Below are 17,203 nucleotides of genomic sequence, written 5' to 3' on the forward strand. Positions count from 1 at the left end.
TTATATATCATATTTAATCTGAGTAGCGAAAGACCACGGGGGTTTGAAAACGATGTGCTGGTCTCGCCGGCTCTAGTGACCCTAGAACCCCGGCTAGCCATCGATCTGGTGGGTAACATCTCCAAAAATGTTGGAGCACTTTTGCAAATATGCGATGTCTTGATAAACCGAGCAGATATTTGAAGTTTACACAGGCACATTCTCGCTTGAAAATATGTTAAAACATTATTTTGTGACCCAGAAAGATTAATAAGAGTAATATTAAAACGAAGCAGCTGCTGCCATTGTTGGAAACTGGAAGTGGCTGGGCCACGCTATGAATTCTGGGATATGATGGGCCACAAAGGACACACCTGATCCATCCTTCAAATTCGGGGAAATGAAGGACGTATTTGTTGGCCGCGTTTGGAGCAACCTTCGAATTGGTACAGCCTTCGTCACCTGGCTGTGAGTAATCGGTAAACGAATGCGGCATCCGAAGGATGTGGCCTAGGTTTTGGGACACATCTCTAATCAGCCAATAACATTGGAGCATGCAGACGTGGTCAAGATCATTTAAGTTCAAACTAAGCATCACAGGGTTGAAATGTGATTTAAGTGACTGCAACAGCTTACAAGATATGGTGTGCAAGATAACACACCATGTCACTAAGCTCAAGACATCTTGAACATGACAATGAGTTCACTGTACTCAAATTAAGGGAGCTGTTCCACCACCTTCGGGATGTGGTGGAATGGGAAGTTCATATCATCTGCAGCAGCTCTGCGCTATCATATCATTCAATAGTCATCAATAAACTCACTGACCTACCAGCTCTGTGTTTCTTATCATTTTAAGGTACCATAGATAACATGTTTATTGCACTCAAAGAAACACACCTTAGAGTATTAACTGCCACCTCTGGCAGTTTTAAATGCTTTTACACAGCATATTTGTGTTCAGGCAAAATGACTTCCCTGCGCTCTGTATACAACTTTGGCACAACAGCCTACATCCTGAGATTTACACAGTCTTGAGCTACTTGTAGTTATATCCGGTGACAAAGGCGACAGTGCTGCAGCAGCCAACAATGACAAGAGCCAAGATGTCTGCTTGATTGGTTTTTGAAAGACCTACTGAAGAGAATGCTGTCCAGCCTTATTGGCTCCCAATTGTGGGTGTAGGTGTTGTGCAAATGTGTGTGTGTACTAGTCACTAGCTCCGTATCCCCTGGGTAACCAAACCCTACATTGAGGCCGATGTTATCCTGCATGGCATTGCTTCCTGCTGCAGTTGTTCTGTATAATATAGCACACACTTTTTCAAATATTGAATAGAACAATCAAAGACGAGCCAACAGCATGCACGCATGGGACTGAAACACACACACACTAACACAATGGAAGCATGAGTAAACAACAATACGACGGTGTGCTCACGCCCCGTTCATGAGACTGAGAGCTTTCTCACTATGGAACAAACAGAACAGACGACATGAACACATATGACTGAAGTTTCTTCTGTGTCTTTTAGAAATGAAGAAATTCAGATTTAAGGACTCTTATGGAGAGAGTTAAAAGGCTTATCAGCCAAAAAGCTCACTTCCAAATGATCTGTAATACTCAGTTATCAGAGGGTTATCATAGTGGAATCTATTTCAATTTTTTATCACAGCAATCATGAGGTAAACAGCATAAATACAGAGTTCACGTTACAAATAAATCCAAAAGGAATGCGTCAGTTACATAAATATAGCTAACCAGTGCGGTTTCCTACTAGAAAGAGTTTTATTGCAGGAAAAGAGCCAGGTACAACTTGTTTGCTGAATAAGCTTGGCGCCACAGTTGTATTCAAATGAATGAGGGAGCTGCATTTTTTAAAGCAGGGTTACTGCTGGTTTTAAAGGTGGCCTAAGGCCCAGATGGCAGTGAGCTGAAGTACAATACCAAGGCTACTTATTTTCAATGCTGGAGCTTGAAAAGTGGAGGCTAGTCAAGTCACTTGAAAAGATTCTTTTTCACATCCTGTTCAATGTGGGAATATTGCTTAGTTATTTACTATTTGTGTTGCAGTCGATACAAAAGGAACAAAGGTCGAATCGTGGGGTTTGCATGTTGCACTTTTAAGCTAACAGTGGAGGCAACAGCTAAGCTGATTATATGCCTGTTTAACAGGCAGAGCCATCCCCACAATATGCTGAACCCATTAGACAGCCCACCTCTCTGGTTCTGCAATGTTGGCTTTGCATATAAAGTCAAACTTCATTACAATGACTTTGTTTTTCAACCCAAGCAAGTGCCATTTTGTTTAAAATGACCAATACTAAGGCAATATGCTAATAAGTTCTAGCTAGCACTGGTGTTAAAAAACACAACCTAAAATTAAAAACAAAAATAAATTTACAGCTGGCCACAAAAAAGTGGTCTTGTATATGTAGCTAAAGTTATGTGTAATTAGGACATGGTCATTTACAAAAAAAAGCACAGAGTTTGTTGTTTAGTACATGTTTAAGATCAACAAACATTAGCATCTCCCACTGAATTAGAATATGCTAAACAAGCTAGTTGATAACCAGCGCTAACATTAGGTAACACCTCTACTGCTCTTCCCTTTGGCCCAAATTGTCACCTCAGTTTAATAAAAGTGTGCTAAAATATCGAGTAGTAGCTGTTAGCTGTTTGTTAAGTCTAAAAACTGAATTGTTTTTAGGCTGTTACAACTGTTAAACAAATATATGTGTCTGTTGTGACAGTCAAGTGGTGTATGGATATAGCTTGCTAACCAGACTTGTTAGTATTAGCTGATAACGTGTTAATGCTTATCCAAATATATCACTTTTTGTTCCACCCCCACGCCCCAAAAAACAAGTGTCTTGTTGCCATTTCTTAATTTTGAACAAAGTCACTAATCTTACAGTCAAAAAATGTCTTCAGAAATATAATCTGCATTTTGTCTTGCTAATCCTCCTCCCTCTGTTAGAATTTGTGGTTTTGGAACTCATTCTTTTGCCATCTGTAACGTCATGTGTTGCATGTGGTGTTGATTTATTTATGAAGTGTTGTTGAATAAAATCAAAAGCCAGTAATAAAGCTTTGTCTTTTTTTCCTAACATCAATAAATGACTAACAAAGCTGGTGTTGAACAACAAAATTGTGACGACTAAAGTACACTTTTCAACACCAACACAGCTACAAATGTGCATATGCAAACATATAGCGATAACCATCATGTACACAAACATGTACCGATAACTGCCACAGACATATACACAAACATATACAGACGCGTGCAGGAGCAAGCGTGTTCAAACCAGCTGGAGCTGTGGGAAAATCTGTACTCGTTAGTAACTGACTCCGCCCTGCTGGCTCCAGGAGTTTACAGCACGCACACACTCTCACACCCACACACACACTCACAAGATGAGATAAAAGCTATCTGAACAGCTCTCTGCTGCCTTTTTAACATTCTTTGTTTATTTTCAGACTATTTTTGTCTTTGCCTCTCATATCTCTTTCTCTCATTTGTATGTTTGTTTCCTTTTTTTCCAACAATACCTTTTTTGAAAACCCGCCCCTCATCATCTAAACTGCCCATGCAATTTTGAGATGAAAATGAACCAACAATATATTCAGTGTTTGGTAGATAAGATATTACCCCAATCTTTACTTTTTGTGTCCTAAATATTGTATGACTTAAGTGTGAGAATTGAAATAAAAAAGAAAACAAAGGATTTGTCACTGATGACAACAGGATATCGTCCTACAGGGGCACCAGTTTTCAAAGGACAACTACAACATGCTGCCGGTTGTCATGGTTGATGGTGACTGCTGCACGGTGGCGCCTCGCTGATGCGTGAAATCAAAAAGCAAATGTGGCTCTGATGCTGTGTTAGCCTTAATACTTAATATCCTAAAGATGTTTTACTGCTGTTAAATCCAGACCACACCTTTTATCCAACCCCCCCCCCCCCTTGCTGGAGCTCTATTCAAAAATTCATAGGTTCCCCCTCCAACCAGGATAGCATAGGATCCATTTATTTGATAGGCACAATGTAACCAACTCTTGTCAATATAGCAAGAGTTGACTTTAAAAGTCAACTTATGTCCTTTGTAACTGCAATTTGGAGCTAGGAAGCACACCACGTCAACTGACAGCGGTTTTGATAGGTTTAATAACAAATGTTAATGAGTTATTGGGGCAAGAGGTGAGTGGTATGGACTACATAACCAGTGCTAGAGCAGGGGTGGTGTTTCTGTTGGTGTTAACAGCAGACAAGTGGAGTCTGTAAAGTTTGTAATTACAGTTTGAGGCCTTACTTGTAGATTTCTTGAACAGGTGTTTTAGAGGGGCAGTTGGCAGGCAGGTGGTAATCCAGTGTAGCACAAAGAGACCCGGTGGAGAATGTGCACGCAGGTGAGTTGTAGGTTCTTCCTTTTGCTTGTGACCGGATGATCTGCTGAGGTAGGTAAATTTGAGAACTTGGGGTTCGAGATGACAACTGGGGAGAGGATACAATTACTGGGCGGAAAACACGAAAACTTGTAAGAAACAAGGGAGGCCTAATTACCTTCATTATGGCAACAACAATCTGGCAGAGAGTAGCAGCACCAGTAGTTAGCGGTCCTTAATGCCGCAAGTCGACTGGTTATTGAGCAACAGTTGCTAGTTAGAAAGCTCTGGCACATAACTCTACCTGAGAGAGAGAGAGAAAGACGGGGAAAAAATGCAAACCTGCTCAAAACATAACATTCAACAGTTAAGTACCAAAAAGTATTGTCCAAGTTTGCTGAGTTCCCCTCCAAATTACCCAAAGAAAAAACAACAGGTAAAATATTAGCTTAAAAATGGAAGAGGCCATGTTGATTGCTGTAATATGGACCAAGGCCAAGCTGACTGGTTGTGAAGTTTACTTGAGTTTACTAGTTACTGTAACTACTAGCTTCTATTCTTGGCAGCTATACTAACATAGCTTCCTGTTAGCTATGCTAACAGGTCTGCTAGCATCACGGTTAGCAGACCTGGACTCACTATGCTACTCTAATTACGAAAATAACTACTGTTAAAAATCAAAGTAAAGTGAAAACAAGGAATTCTTTGATGCTAATGGGCTTTATTCAAATGTTTCTCTCACAGCATTGAGCCCTGACAAACAGTATTTAAGTATTTAGCATTATGATAAATCATTATTATCCGCTGCGCTACTACTATCTTGCTTTTTCTTCCTTCTTTTGTTACTTTCACTCCCAGATGGATAACTCCCCTTCTTTTTCACTGAGAGGTGTTTGTTATTGTCATTTGGTTTGTTTCAACAGAATTATGCATGCTACTTGCAGCTGAAGTGAAGTGAGTGGAGTCATGTGGGGTCCCTGAGGAGGGTCAAGTATCTCCTTGTCATTGCAAACTACACATTGCCACTGCTGCAGTTTGAAGTTTGTTAGCCCTCAGGGGGCCTCCGGACCCAAGCAGTTGCTTGCCTTTTCCTTTCTCCTGAAGAGATTCGTACAGATTTTGGAAGGACTGACAAATTGTGTCGTTCTGTACATGAGAACAGAAAACATTTATATATTATTTGAGACACAAAGTCACAAGCAATTTTTTTGTTTGCTTTGATAAAAGCTTGGGAATGACACTTCATCTCCAGAGTACATATATGAGGTGTTCTTCAGACACCCTGACGTGGTGGGGTTATACATTTAATACTCAAACCTTTCAGAAATACTCAATCATATTTTCATGTTGTCATATTCTCTTTAAATACCTCTGCTAATCTCTTCTTTCCCATAATGAAAGCATGCATTGGTTTGTCTACCACCTGCTCCCCACACATAAACTTTGACCTTCACACCCGCTCCCCTAACAAGCCCGTACGACCGCCAGCTGACACCACGTACACAGAACAGCGACACGGACACGGACACGGACATGCGTTTCAGCACATAAACGGACATACTCTCACATAGATGCAGTGGCACAGAGAAAAACAAGTACACACATGCAATCACCACTTTTCCTTATCATCACTGTTCCAGCTCCTCCCTTTTATTATCACACAGCCCGAGGCTAGGCAGCATCCAGTCTGGCTCGCATTCAGCACTTCCTATCCCCAATGAACAGCCATTTACTGTTCAGCTCACAGTTATCAATTACCATCATTGCCATTATTACCACGACTCTTCCACTTCAAAGCCCCCATCAAAGGAGTCTCATCGGGGACAACTTTCACATGGGATAAAGATTTTATTTTGAAGTTTTCATGTACAAAAACAGCAAACAACACAGATAACGGTTTTAACTTTGGCGTTAATTTTCATTCCAAAATGAGTTATCTGCTGTTTGAAGCATTTGACGCCCTCGTTTGTAAAGAGATTACTCGCTGGAGAAGAAAGAGACTAAAGGGCTGGAAGGTTTGTTATTCTTCACGTACGCTATTTTTTATGCATTATGGGTGTGAAACGTTTATAGTCTGTTCACGAAACAGGTGCCATTCAAGCAAAGGTATAAAAGTGCTGCGTACCATAGGCACAGAAATGTATAGTCCAAATAGACATATTTGAGATATTGGGATATTTTAATGTAAGAAAAAGAAGTATACTTTCAACAATATACCTTAATTTTCTACATGATAAAGAAATGCTGATTGGGGCTTAAATTGTAAGAAACAAATGTGTAAAATTACAGAAACAGTTCTGTTAGCTCATTATGTTGACTGTGCTGTAGATAAAATGGAAGATTGGAAGGTTATATGTTCTTTTTTTTAAAAATATGAACCAACTGTATAAATCACAAATTTCTTAGTAGATAATGAAGAAACAGGAAATCTTTGGTATTGTTACTTAGTTACTTCAGTGTAGTTTGAATGACCATATGGGAGGCTTTTATTTTACAGGAGTTGACATTTGTTTTTGTCCAACCTTCATCACAGAGCAACCACAGAATGGATTTAACTGTTTAACACAGCCGCAATGGTAGCTATAGACAGGGGCGCACATAAGTGGTCCGCAGGTGCGCATTCGATGTCAAAATAAAAGACGCGCACCAGATAAGAAGTTGCAACGCGCGTTTGCGTACACAAAATTTCCTGGAGGAGGACAGACATTTGTTTAGAACTCTTAAAGATGTCAAAGAAGCAAGCTCCTTTAAGCAATTACTTTGGTGTTCCTCCACCTCCAAAGAAATGTCAGAAGGAGTCCGAACCATGAAAAAAAAGTGGTTGCAGGAGGTGAGCTGGCTTCAAACAAATGATGAACGCACAGAGATGTGGTGCAGAATATACCGTGAAAATCCCACTCTAGCGGACAAAAACAGTGCCTTTTATATGTACGCAAACACACGTTGCAACTTCTTATCTGGTGCGCGTCTTTTATTTTGACAGCGAATGCGCACCTGCGGACCACTTATGTGCACCCCTGTCTATAGAGGTGGGTGGATCAATCCAAATATTGATAGTATCTTTACCGACGCTGGTGTTGGTATTGGATCAATGCTTTGTTTCTATCATCTGAGTTTGCTGTTCAATAAAATGTGAATTTGTAGATTGACGATAATTAATCTCATAAATCATGACACGCTGCTCCCTTACACGAGCTGCCTTTATAGGTCCTGTATTTACTTGCTATCAGATCGATGCCATAATTTTCAGTATTCACACCACTAATGGTAACAGAGCTGTTTCTGAGGACAGCTGTGCTTTGATCTTGTGGACTAAAAAAAATTCAAACTTGTTCAAAGACATTAGAGATGTATGCAGTACAATCATTAAACCCTGGATAAAGAATAATGGAAAGAAATCCTTAAAAGCCCCAAATTACCACAACATTCATGCCCATGATGAGTGGATGTAAACTTATCTCCACAACTGAAATGTTATCCATCTTTCGAATGAAGCCAAGCTTTATCTAAGCTGAAGTACAGCTAATAAACTCACCAAACTGTAACAAAGCATCACAGATTCAAAGTCACCACATTAGCGTGTGTGTACGCAGTGGCACCGTGTGCTCATTTCTCTGTATGAGCCGGTTCCACGTATGTCTGATTCTTAAACGTGTGGGCTGAGAAGCGAAGGGCGCTGCTCATGTGCATGTGTTACTGTGTCTGTCGGGGTGGGTAATTATGTCAATTATACTGCTGTCATATGGACACACACCCACACACACACACTCCTGCCTGTGCTCTCCATTTGTCGGCTGTAAAATATTAATCACAATCAGGTGCCAAGCTGACAATGAAAAGATTCAGAGCACAAAACTTTTAACACGCATGCGGTCACTGACATGTCAAACTTGCCTCACACAGACATGGACACATTTGCCTGTGTATATTTAACAGCTCCAGACCCCCACCCACTCACCCCACCCCCAACCCAATTACAGTCCCATCTCCAACCTCTCTCGCCTGGGCATCTGTGAATCCTGGGGTCCCAGCTGTCTGAGGGATTGTAACAATCGATGGTGATTCTTGAGGTCTGCACGGTCACTGACCACTCATAGCTAATCTGATTGGACTAAAACCACATTTATTTCATGATGTACATGAATACTGTTTATTAAAATAAAAGCAAAACTCCGAGGTTATGTTTACTTTGTGCTTAACCACTGAAGTTATTCTGGCACCAGAACAGGCTTGTTAATACTCATCGGTATTTAAACCACACCCATCTCATGGGTCTGCAGGCTTTTCTTATTTACCACTAATTACACATTATTTATATAACTGATAACCATTTCATAAAATCTTCTGAAGTCATAAGTGCATTGTTCCTCTCTTGCTCAGAGCCATCGCTTTGGGCTTTTCCTTTAGAAGAATAATTAATCACTAATGTAGCACCCTCAAGGATTGACGTACGCACGATGTAGTATAGAACAGGGTTTATTCTGGTCTTGGCAACCCGTGAGAACTGCTCACGGACAAAACAATAAAACAAAAACATCACATCAAAATGCGCTCTTGTACGTAGTGTCAATCAATCAAAAATACTTAATTACAGAAAATAAAACATTTAAAATACACAAACCTCGTGAGCTGACATCCAGGAGGTGCTAAATAGTCCTTTATGGCCTTATTGCCTTATCTTCCATCTTCTTTGTCAATTATTTGCACTCTTTAAACAACATTTTCTCCATGTGTGGAGCTAACTGTGAGCTGCCGCATGCAGACACCGTGTGCGCTAGCAAAAGACAAGTGGCTGGGTGGAGACCCAAACAGCAAAGCTGTACTCTACATAGTTCACCACCAGAGGGCGCAAAGGAACAAAATCCAGACATACAGCTTAACAAATATCAAACGCAACAAACATCAAATGCAACAAACATCAAATGCAACAAACATCAAATGCAAAACATCAAATGCAAAAGACCGTTACACTCCCACCAATCACTTGTGATTAAAAAGAATAAAGTATTGCCTATGAGCTAATGAACGGCTTTTGAATGAACTATCATGAATTATCCTTTAAGCAGAGTGCGGTGGAGAATCTTCTTCCGCTTCCATCAGAATGACTGTCTTTTGAATGGGTCTTTCCAGGTGCACAGGTTTGGAGGTACGTTTTCCTGCTCTATCCAGGGTTGGATCACTCAGCAGCAATTTCACCTTCCTCACTTTTCCATCCTTTCCAGGATACACTTCAATGATCCTTGCCAACTTCCACTGGTTGCGTGGAGTTATCTCATCCTTCAGGAGGACAACATCATTGATCTTAGCATTTCTGTGCTCTTTGGTCCACTTCTGTCTGCCTTGAAGATTTAACAAATACTCCTTTTTCCACCTTGTCCAGAAAGTGTTGGCAAGTAGTTGAACACGACGCCACCTCTTACGGAGATAAAGATCTTCTTTCACAAACCTTCCTGGAGGTGGAGAGATGATTGTGGACTTCATGGTTAGTATGTGATTCGGTGTTAAAGGTTCTGGGTTTGATGGATCACATAGTTGGTCAGTAGTCAATGGTCTGCTATTAACCACTGCCATGACTTCATACAGGAATGTCCTCAGAGAGGAGCTGTCGAGTTGTTTGGCTGATTGTTCCAGAATGGACATGAGAACACTCCTTATGGTGCGAATTTGTCTTTCCCAGACACCACCCATATGACTAGATGCTGGGGTGTTCATGAGAAACTCACAGTCCAGTTTCCCTAGCTTGGCTTGATCCATTTCCTTAAATGCTACAATAAACTCATTTCTAGTGCCGACAAAATTCGTGCCTTGATCGCATCTTATCTGGCGAACTGTACCTCTGATGGCCATGAATGCACGTAAGGAGTTGATGAGGGAATCTGTAGAGAGATCGTCAAGCATTTCAAGATGCACTGCTCTGGAGCACATGCAAGTGATTAGCAAGCCATAACGCTTTAGCTCCTTGCGGCCTTCTTTGACATAAAAAGGACCAAAGCAGTCCATCCCACAGTAGGTGAATGGCGGTGTGGTCTCCATCCGATCCTCTGGGAGGTCTGCCATCTTCTGCTGCTCTGTGCGCCTTCTGAACCTTCTGCATTTTACACATTTATAGATGTAAGATGACACAATCTTGCTGCATCCAAGAATCCAGAATCCGTTAGCTCGAAGTTCATTCATGGTGATCCCTCGTCCTTGATGGTATGTCTTCTCGTGATAATGTTTGACCAGTAATGCCGACACGTGACTGTCTCTTGGCAGGATCGCAGGATGCTTGACATTGGGGTGCAAAGCTGCATGTGTTAAGCGTCCGCCTACCCGAAGAATGCCTTGGTCATCAAGAAATGGACATAACTTGTGTAACTTGTTAACCTTGTCTTTCATCCGCATCACATCATGGTGTTGCAAGGTTTTTATTTGCTGAGCAAAGGCTGTTTCTTGAACCATCTTTATGATTGTTAACTCTGCTTCCTTTCTCTCTTGTAGGCTACTGATGTCGTGTGATCTACTCTTGTGATCCTTTGTTTCTTTCACATAGCGCTTGAGTCTAGCAACTGCCTTGATCATCCTCGACCAGTCGGAAAATTTGTGTAAGCGATCTAACAGGGACCCTTGTTCCTCCACTTGTATCTTGTGGACTTGAACCTTCTTAACCTCCGGGTCACTGGCTGATAACTCTCCCACCTTAATTTCCCCACTGGGTATGACCTTCTGCCAAAGGAGGTCTGGGCCTTTGAACCAGTTTGATGCTACAAGTTGTTCTGCTGTGAGGCCTCTTGAGGCGTGGTCCGCCGGATTATCTTCGGAAGTTACATACCTCCATTGGGTTGAATCTGTGCTTTGTTTGATGCGTTCCACTCGGTTTGCAACAAACACATGAAATCTTCTGGCTTCATTGCTGAGGTATCCAAGTACCACCTTCGAGTCAGTCCAATACCTTTCTTCTGAAATTTCCATTTCCAATTCCTTTTTCAGCATGTCACCAGTGCGCACAGCAACAACGGCCGCTGACAACTCAAGCTGAGGTATAGTTGTGACTTTGGTTGGTGGGACTCTTGATCTTCCCATCACCAATGAGCAGTGAACTTCACCAGTTGTGCTTACTGCTCTGAGGTAAGTGCACATTCCATATCCGGATGCACTTGCATCAGAAAAATGATGAAGTTCGTAGTGCTGTGCCTTGAAGTTAGAAGGAATGTAGCATCTGTGAACCTTTACGTCTGCAAGGTTTCCCAGGTCACGCAACCAATACTCCCACTGAGGTCGAAGTCTGTCAGGTAAGTTATCATCCCAGCTGAGTTTATCTCGACACATTTGTTGCAAGATCTGCTTTCCCAGCAGAATGAAAGGTGACACAAACCCAAGTGGATCGAACACAGAGGCGACTGTGGCCAATACTCCTCTTCTGGTGAGTGGTTTTTCCTTAACAACTACTCTGAACTGAAATTGATCTGATGCCACACACCATTGTACGCCAAGTGCTCTTTCCATATGTACTTCACCGAGTGCCATATCTAGCTGTTTGGGAGCTGCAGCGCATTCTTCTTTCGGAAGCGAAGCTAGAACTTTGGTGCTGTTTGAGATGAACTTGTGCAACCGAAGTTTGCCCATGCTGCAGAGTTTGCGTGCTTCATTAACCAGCTGTATTGCCTGATCTTCAGTGTCAACACTTGCTAGTCCGTCATCAACATAGAAGTTGGTTTTGATGAACTTGACGGTTTCTTCATTAAAACTTCCTTCCCCTTCAGCTGCAAGATGCTTGAGGCCATAGTTGGCGCAACCTGGAGAAGATGCTGCTCCAAATAGGTGTACCTTCATCCTGTAGATAGTGAATGGAGTTTCAAGGTCACCGTTCTCCCACCACAAGAACCGTAGGTAATCTTGGTCACAAGCATGCACATGGAATTGGTGGAACATGCGTTCGATGTCACACATGAAAGCCACTGGGCCTCTTCGGAAGCGACACAAGACTCCGAGCAAGGTGTTTGTTAGCTCTGGACCAGTGAGGAGATGGTCATTTAAGGAAGCGCCTTGGAACTTGGCAGAGGCATCAAAGACGACACGAATCTTTCCGGGTTTTTGTGGATGATACACACCATGGTGTGGGATGTACCAAACTGGTGTCTTGTCAATGTCTTGCTCTGGGACCTTTTCAGCATCTCCATGGGCTAGGATCTCATCCATGAATTTCTTATAGTCCATGTAGTACTGCTTGTTACTCTTGAGCCTTTTTTCTAAACATTTGAGGCGATGAATAGCACATGCCTTGTTGTTCGGCAGGTTCGGCCTTTCACTCTTAAATGGGAGTGGCATTTCAAAATGACCATCCTCCTTGTGCCTAATGCCAGCCTTCATCTTTGTTAAAAATTTGAGATCTTCTTGAGAGACCTTCGTGTCTTCTGGTGCTTTCTCAACAAAGTCAGACTCCAACATCTTTAGGACCTCTGTGGGAGAGATCATTTCCTTTATTTGAGTTCTGTAGACATAGTGAACCTTGTTGGTGAGGTTTGAAGAGGGATGAATGTCAGGCACCACTTCCTTCACAATGACTTGGTGACTTATTCCGAAGGCGTCTCCATAATCGAGACATGGATTGCCATAACCCACAATACTCCATCCCAAATCAGTTCTTTGTGCAAACGGCTGATTTTCCTTTCCAGACACAACCTCACGAGGAACAAGTGCTTGGGGGCAGTTGTACCCAATCAGCAGACCAACATCACAGCTTTGTAGTGGAGCGATCTCATTTGCAATGCATTCAAGATGAGGCCATGCCTTAGCTGTTGCAGGCGATGGAATGTGATCTCGGTTTGCGGGAATAAAGTCTCTGGCATATGTTACTGGTAGGGAAATGGTCTTATTTGAGTAGAACGCTCTGACTTGTAAACCTGAAAGCTTGCGACAGGACACAACTGTGTTTCTTGAAGACATGGTAGTGAGCTTTAGCTGAGTCGATTCACCTTTGATATGCAGAGCTTGTGCTGTTTCTTCAAGAATAAAGGTCGTATCGCTCTGTGTATCAAGGAGCGCGTACACAAGAATTTCATGCTCTGGCTCACCTTTGGTTGACACCCATACTGGAATAATGGAAGATGTGTGAGTGTCGTCAACATTCTGCGTTACTCTGTTAGAAGTTGCTTCACTTGTTGTTGGTGTGACACTGTTGTCTTGTGAGACGTCTGAGTTCGTTTGTCTTGTCCTGTCACTGTTCTTGTGTGGATTTCTCCTTGTTCTGTCTTCCTTCATGCGATTGTCATGAAGACATGTTGGATGTCTTTTATTACATGTGTCACAGGTTTCTCTCCTTTCACAATCCTTGGAGCGATGACCAGAGTTCAGACAGCCAAAACATAACTTCTTGTCTTGAACAAACTTTAGTCTCTCAACAATGCTCTCATTTATGAACCTTCTACACTTAAGTAGGCTGTGACCCGACCTTTCACAGTACACACAACTAGCACTAACAGTCCTTTCATTTGAGTTAGTTGCTAGCACCTTTACTCCATTGCCTCTGTTCCTTGTTGTTTTTGCCCCTTCAGTTTCACTTGGCTTCAGAGCAAAGAGAGATGTTATGGGATTACAGGCAATTTTGGCTTCCCGTGAGATGAAATCTACAAATTGGCTGAAGCTTGGAAAGGTGTGAGTCTCTTCTTGCACTTCTGTAACCTTTCTGTTCCACCTTGAAGTAAGCCAATCTGGAAGTTTTGCGAGCATTTTTTGGTTTTCATTGCAGTCATTGAGCACTTCAAGCCCCTTCATTTGCGACATGGCTGTCTTACAGCAGCAAAGGAAGTCAGCAAATGCTTGAAGTTCCATACTGCCTTTAGAGCTTATCTTAGGCCATGCGTCAAGTTTGTCTCTGAAGGCCTTTGCTACGAGGAAGGGATTGCCATATCTCTCTTCGAGAACTGTCCATGCTGCATAGTATGCAGACTCTGTGCCAAGCGGGAAGTAGCCTTCTATTGCCTTCCTTGCAGGTCCACTTACATATTTCCTCAGATAATAAGTCTTCTCTTCAGTTGGTATATTTTTCCTGTCAATCAGAGTCTGAAAGGAAATTTTCCAATCATTATATCTGATAGGGTCGCCACTGAATATGGTTGGCTCTGGTACTGGAAGACGACTTGCATTAAGAGACACTGCAAATGCTTTGACCAGATCTTCTGTGTTCACCTCTCGGTGTGGTGTCACATTTTGTGGCGAGGAACACCGTTTCATATGCTGGTCATTGTTTTCAGACTTGACTTCATTTTTCTTATCAGATCTGTGGTGAAGTAGGTTGTATATTTCTTCATCTGAACATTCACTTTGTTCATACACCCGCTGTCGAGCCTTTGCTGCATTCAGCTTTTTTACAGTCTCAAGTCGCTCTACTTCTCTGCGCTTAGCTTCTAGAGCCTTTTGTCTTTGTGCTATTTCTGCTTCTTGCCTTTCAATTTCCTTCATATGGATTTCTTGTTCAAGCAGAACTTGGAGAGCAGCCTCATTTGCTGCAACTTCAGCAGCTGCATCTTGTCTTTTAGCCGAGAGCCGGCTGGAGTGTCTAGAGGAAACTCTCGAATGAGAAGAGAGCTTAGTGTGGTGTGACTTAACACTCATCCTGTCTGAGGCTTCTAACTTAGGCATAGACTCAGTCTCCTTCCATTTTTCATCCCTTTGACTTTTCACATCTGAGGCTACGGATTTAGATGAAGACTCAGTGTCCTTCCAAAGTTCTTCATCTCTTTGAACCTCCGCACTACTTGGGCTTGGACACTTTCTTACAGATTCGATAATTGTCTTTGTTATGGCTTCACACGTATCCATCCTTCGTCTTGTGTCACTATCTGGAGATTCAATACGTCTCAAGTCATCATAGGCAGCATTCACATCCTTAGAAGCACTCAAAACCTTGGAAACATGTTCTTGTAGCAGATCCTTTGAGCATTGACCATCTATAGCTCCTTTGGCATCCTTAATGACAACCTTCCACTTCTCATAGCGCACACTGAAACGATGTGCAGCCTTCTTTACGTGCTCACCGTACAGTTCTTTGCCCTTTTCCGTCAACGTACGGACTCGTTGGCTCTGTCGTGCTCTTTGTGAGGTAGTAGAAACATCATCAGCTGTGCCTTCAACTGCTTGTAGTTGCTCATCTGCAGAAAGTTGTTCCACATCACCCTTTTCACTGACTTCTGGATTAGCCTCAAACTCTGCCATTGTTGGAGGGGTTTGGGTTGTTTTTTGTGTATCTTACTTAGCCTTAATGTAAAGGTGCAGCAGCTTAAATTTGATTTGGTAGTTGAGGAGCAATTGAATATTAATCTAAGTTTACTGTTACAACTTTAAAGCACAGTAATTACTGTTACTCCTTAAACATCACTTAACGTATATACTTAAGTCACATTACAAATCTTGTTCAAGCCAGTAATACTGTTTCTTACAGCAACTGCTTAAGCCCACCATATGCACAATGCACAGGTTACTCATCACAACATTAAGTTAACACTGTATGAATATCAGTCACTTAAACAGCAGAAATGTAAACAATGAGAAAGAAAGAAAAAAGAAATATTCCAGTCCTTTGTTCATTTATAAAAGGAAACTTATCTTAATTATTTTTACTGTCCATTTTTTTTCTTTTTATTTCTCTTTCTTGAGGTTAATTATATTGAGTCCTGAAGAAACACTTATTTTCGGGGCACCTGACTTTCCTACGGTGGCTGCGTCCTTTCATCTACCCGTGCAGAGCAGAGGAGTTCTCACTGTAGCACCCTCAAGGATTGACGTACGCACGATGTAGTATAGAACAGGGTTTATTCTGGTCTTGGCAACCCGTGAGAACTGCTCACGGACAAAACAATAAAACAAAAACATCACATCAAAATGCGCTCTTGTACGTAGTGTCAATCAATCAAAAATACTTAATTACAGAAAATAAAACATTTAAAATACACAAACCTCGTGAGCTGACATCCAGGAGGTGCTAAATAGTCCTTTATGGCCTTATTGCCTTATCTTCCATCTTCTTTGTCAATTATTTGCACTCTTTAAACAACATTTTCTCCATGTGTGGAGCTAACTGTGAGCTGCCGCATGCAGACACCGTGTGCGCTAGCAAAAGACAAGTGGCTGGGTGGAGACCCAAACAGCAAAGCTGTACTCTACATAGTTCACCACCAGAGGGCGCAAAGGAACAAAATCCAGACATACAGCTTAACAAATATCAAACGCAACAAACATCAAATGCAACAAACATCAAATGCAACAAACATCAAATGCAAAACATCAAATGCAAAAGACCGTTACAACTAAGGTTTATTTTTCATTTTGTTTTTTGGGTTTTTTTGGTAGGCCTTTCTGTCAAAGCTGTTTTAACTTTGGCAAAAGCAGCTTTGATCAGATGTCCTTTTACAGCAATGAAAAACTTGTTGGTGTTAAGGATTCCTATGGGCATTTAAGCATTTTGGTGCTTTGCTGCAAGTCATGCAAGGTGTCTTTAAATGAAATAAATGTCCAAAAATGAAATGAAATCTGCATCTTAAAAAGGAGATGATGCTTTAATTTTAGCTGAACAGGCTAACGCTTGAATGCACAGAAACAAATTGCTGTATTTCACCAACACGGAGTTACTGTAGGTGGATGTCTCTGCTCCACCCAGAAGAAACACTCCAAGTATGTGTAGCTTGCACATGGAGAGTTGACTGCTGAGGGCCGTGGCATAGATGGTGCCCCCTGTTGCAGCGTGTGACATGGGAACAACCCGAGTTGTTTTAAATCATGGGCCTAACCACTGGTCCCCTCAACCGGAGAGGGGGTGCCTGGATACTTAGCATTCCTACAGTGACTGAAGACTGTGAG

At 41.9% G+C, this 17,203-nt stretch overlaps 1 protein-coding gene across 1 annotated transcript; it reads right to left on the reverse strand.

Moving 5' to 3' along the window:
- Window positions 1–8,790: 8,790 nt before the first annotated feature.
- On the reverse strand, window positions 8,791–16,630 carry LOC146493257 (uncharacterized). The gene has a single exon (XM_085148848.1). The coding sequence runs from the start codon at window positions 15,560–15,562 to the stop codon at window positions 9,428–9,430; it is 6,135 nt and encodes a 2,044-aa protein (XP_085004974.1). The 5' UTR covers window positions 15,563–16,630; the 3' UTR covers window positions 8,791–9,427.
- Window positions 16,631–17,203: the final 573 nt, after the last annotated feature.

The sequence above is a fragment of the Neolamprologus multifasciatus genome, chromosome 22, assembly GCF_963576455.1.
Source record: "Neolamprologus multifasciatus chromosome 22, fNeoMul1.2, whole genome shotgun sequence".
Classification (NCBI taxonomy): Eukaryota; Metazoa; Chordata; class Actinopteri; order Cichliformes; family Cichlidae; genus Neolamprologus; species Neolamprologus multifasciatus.

Excerpts from the sequence above, each read along its gene's own strand:
- LOC146493257 (XM_085148848.1), bottom strand. The coding sequence starts at position 15,562 with ATGGCAGAGTTTGAGGCTAATCCAGAAGTCAGTGAAAAGGGTGATGTG.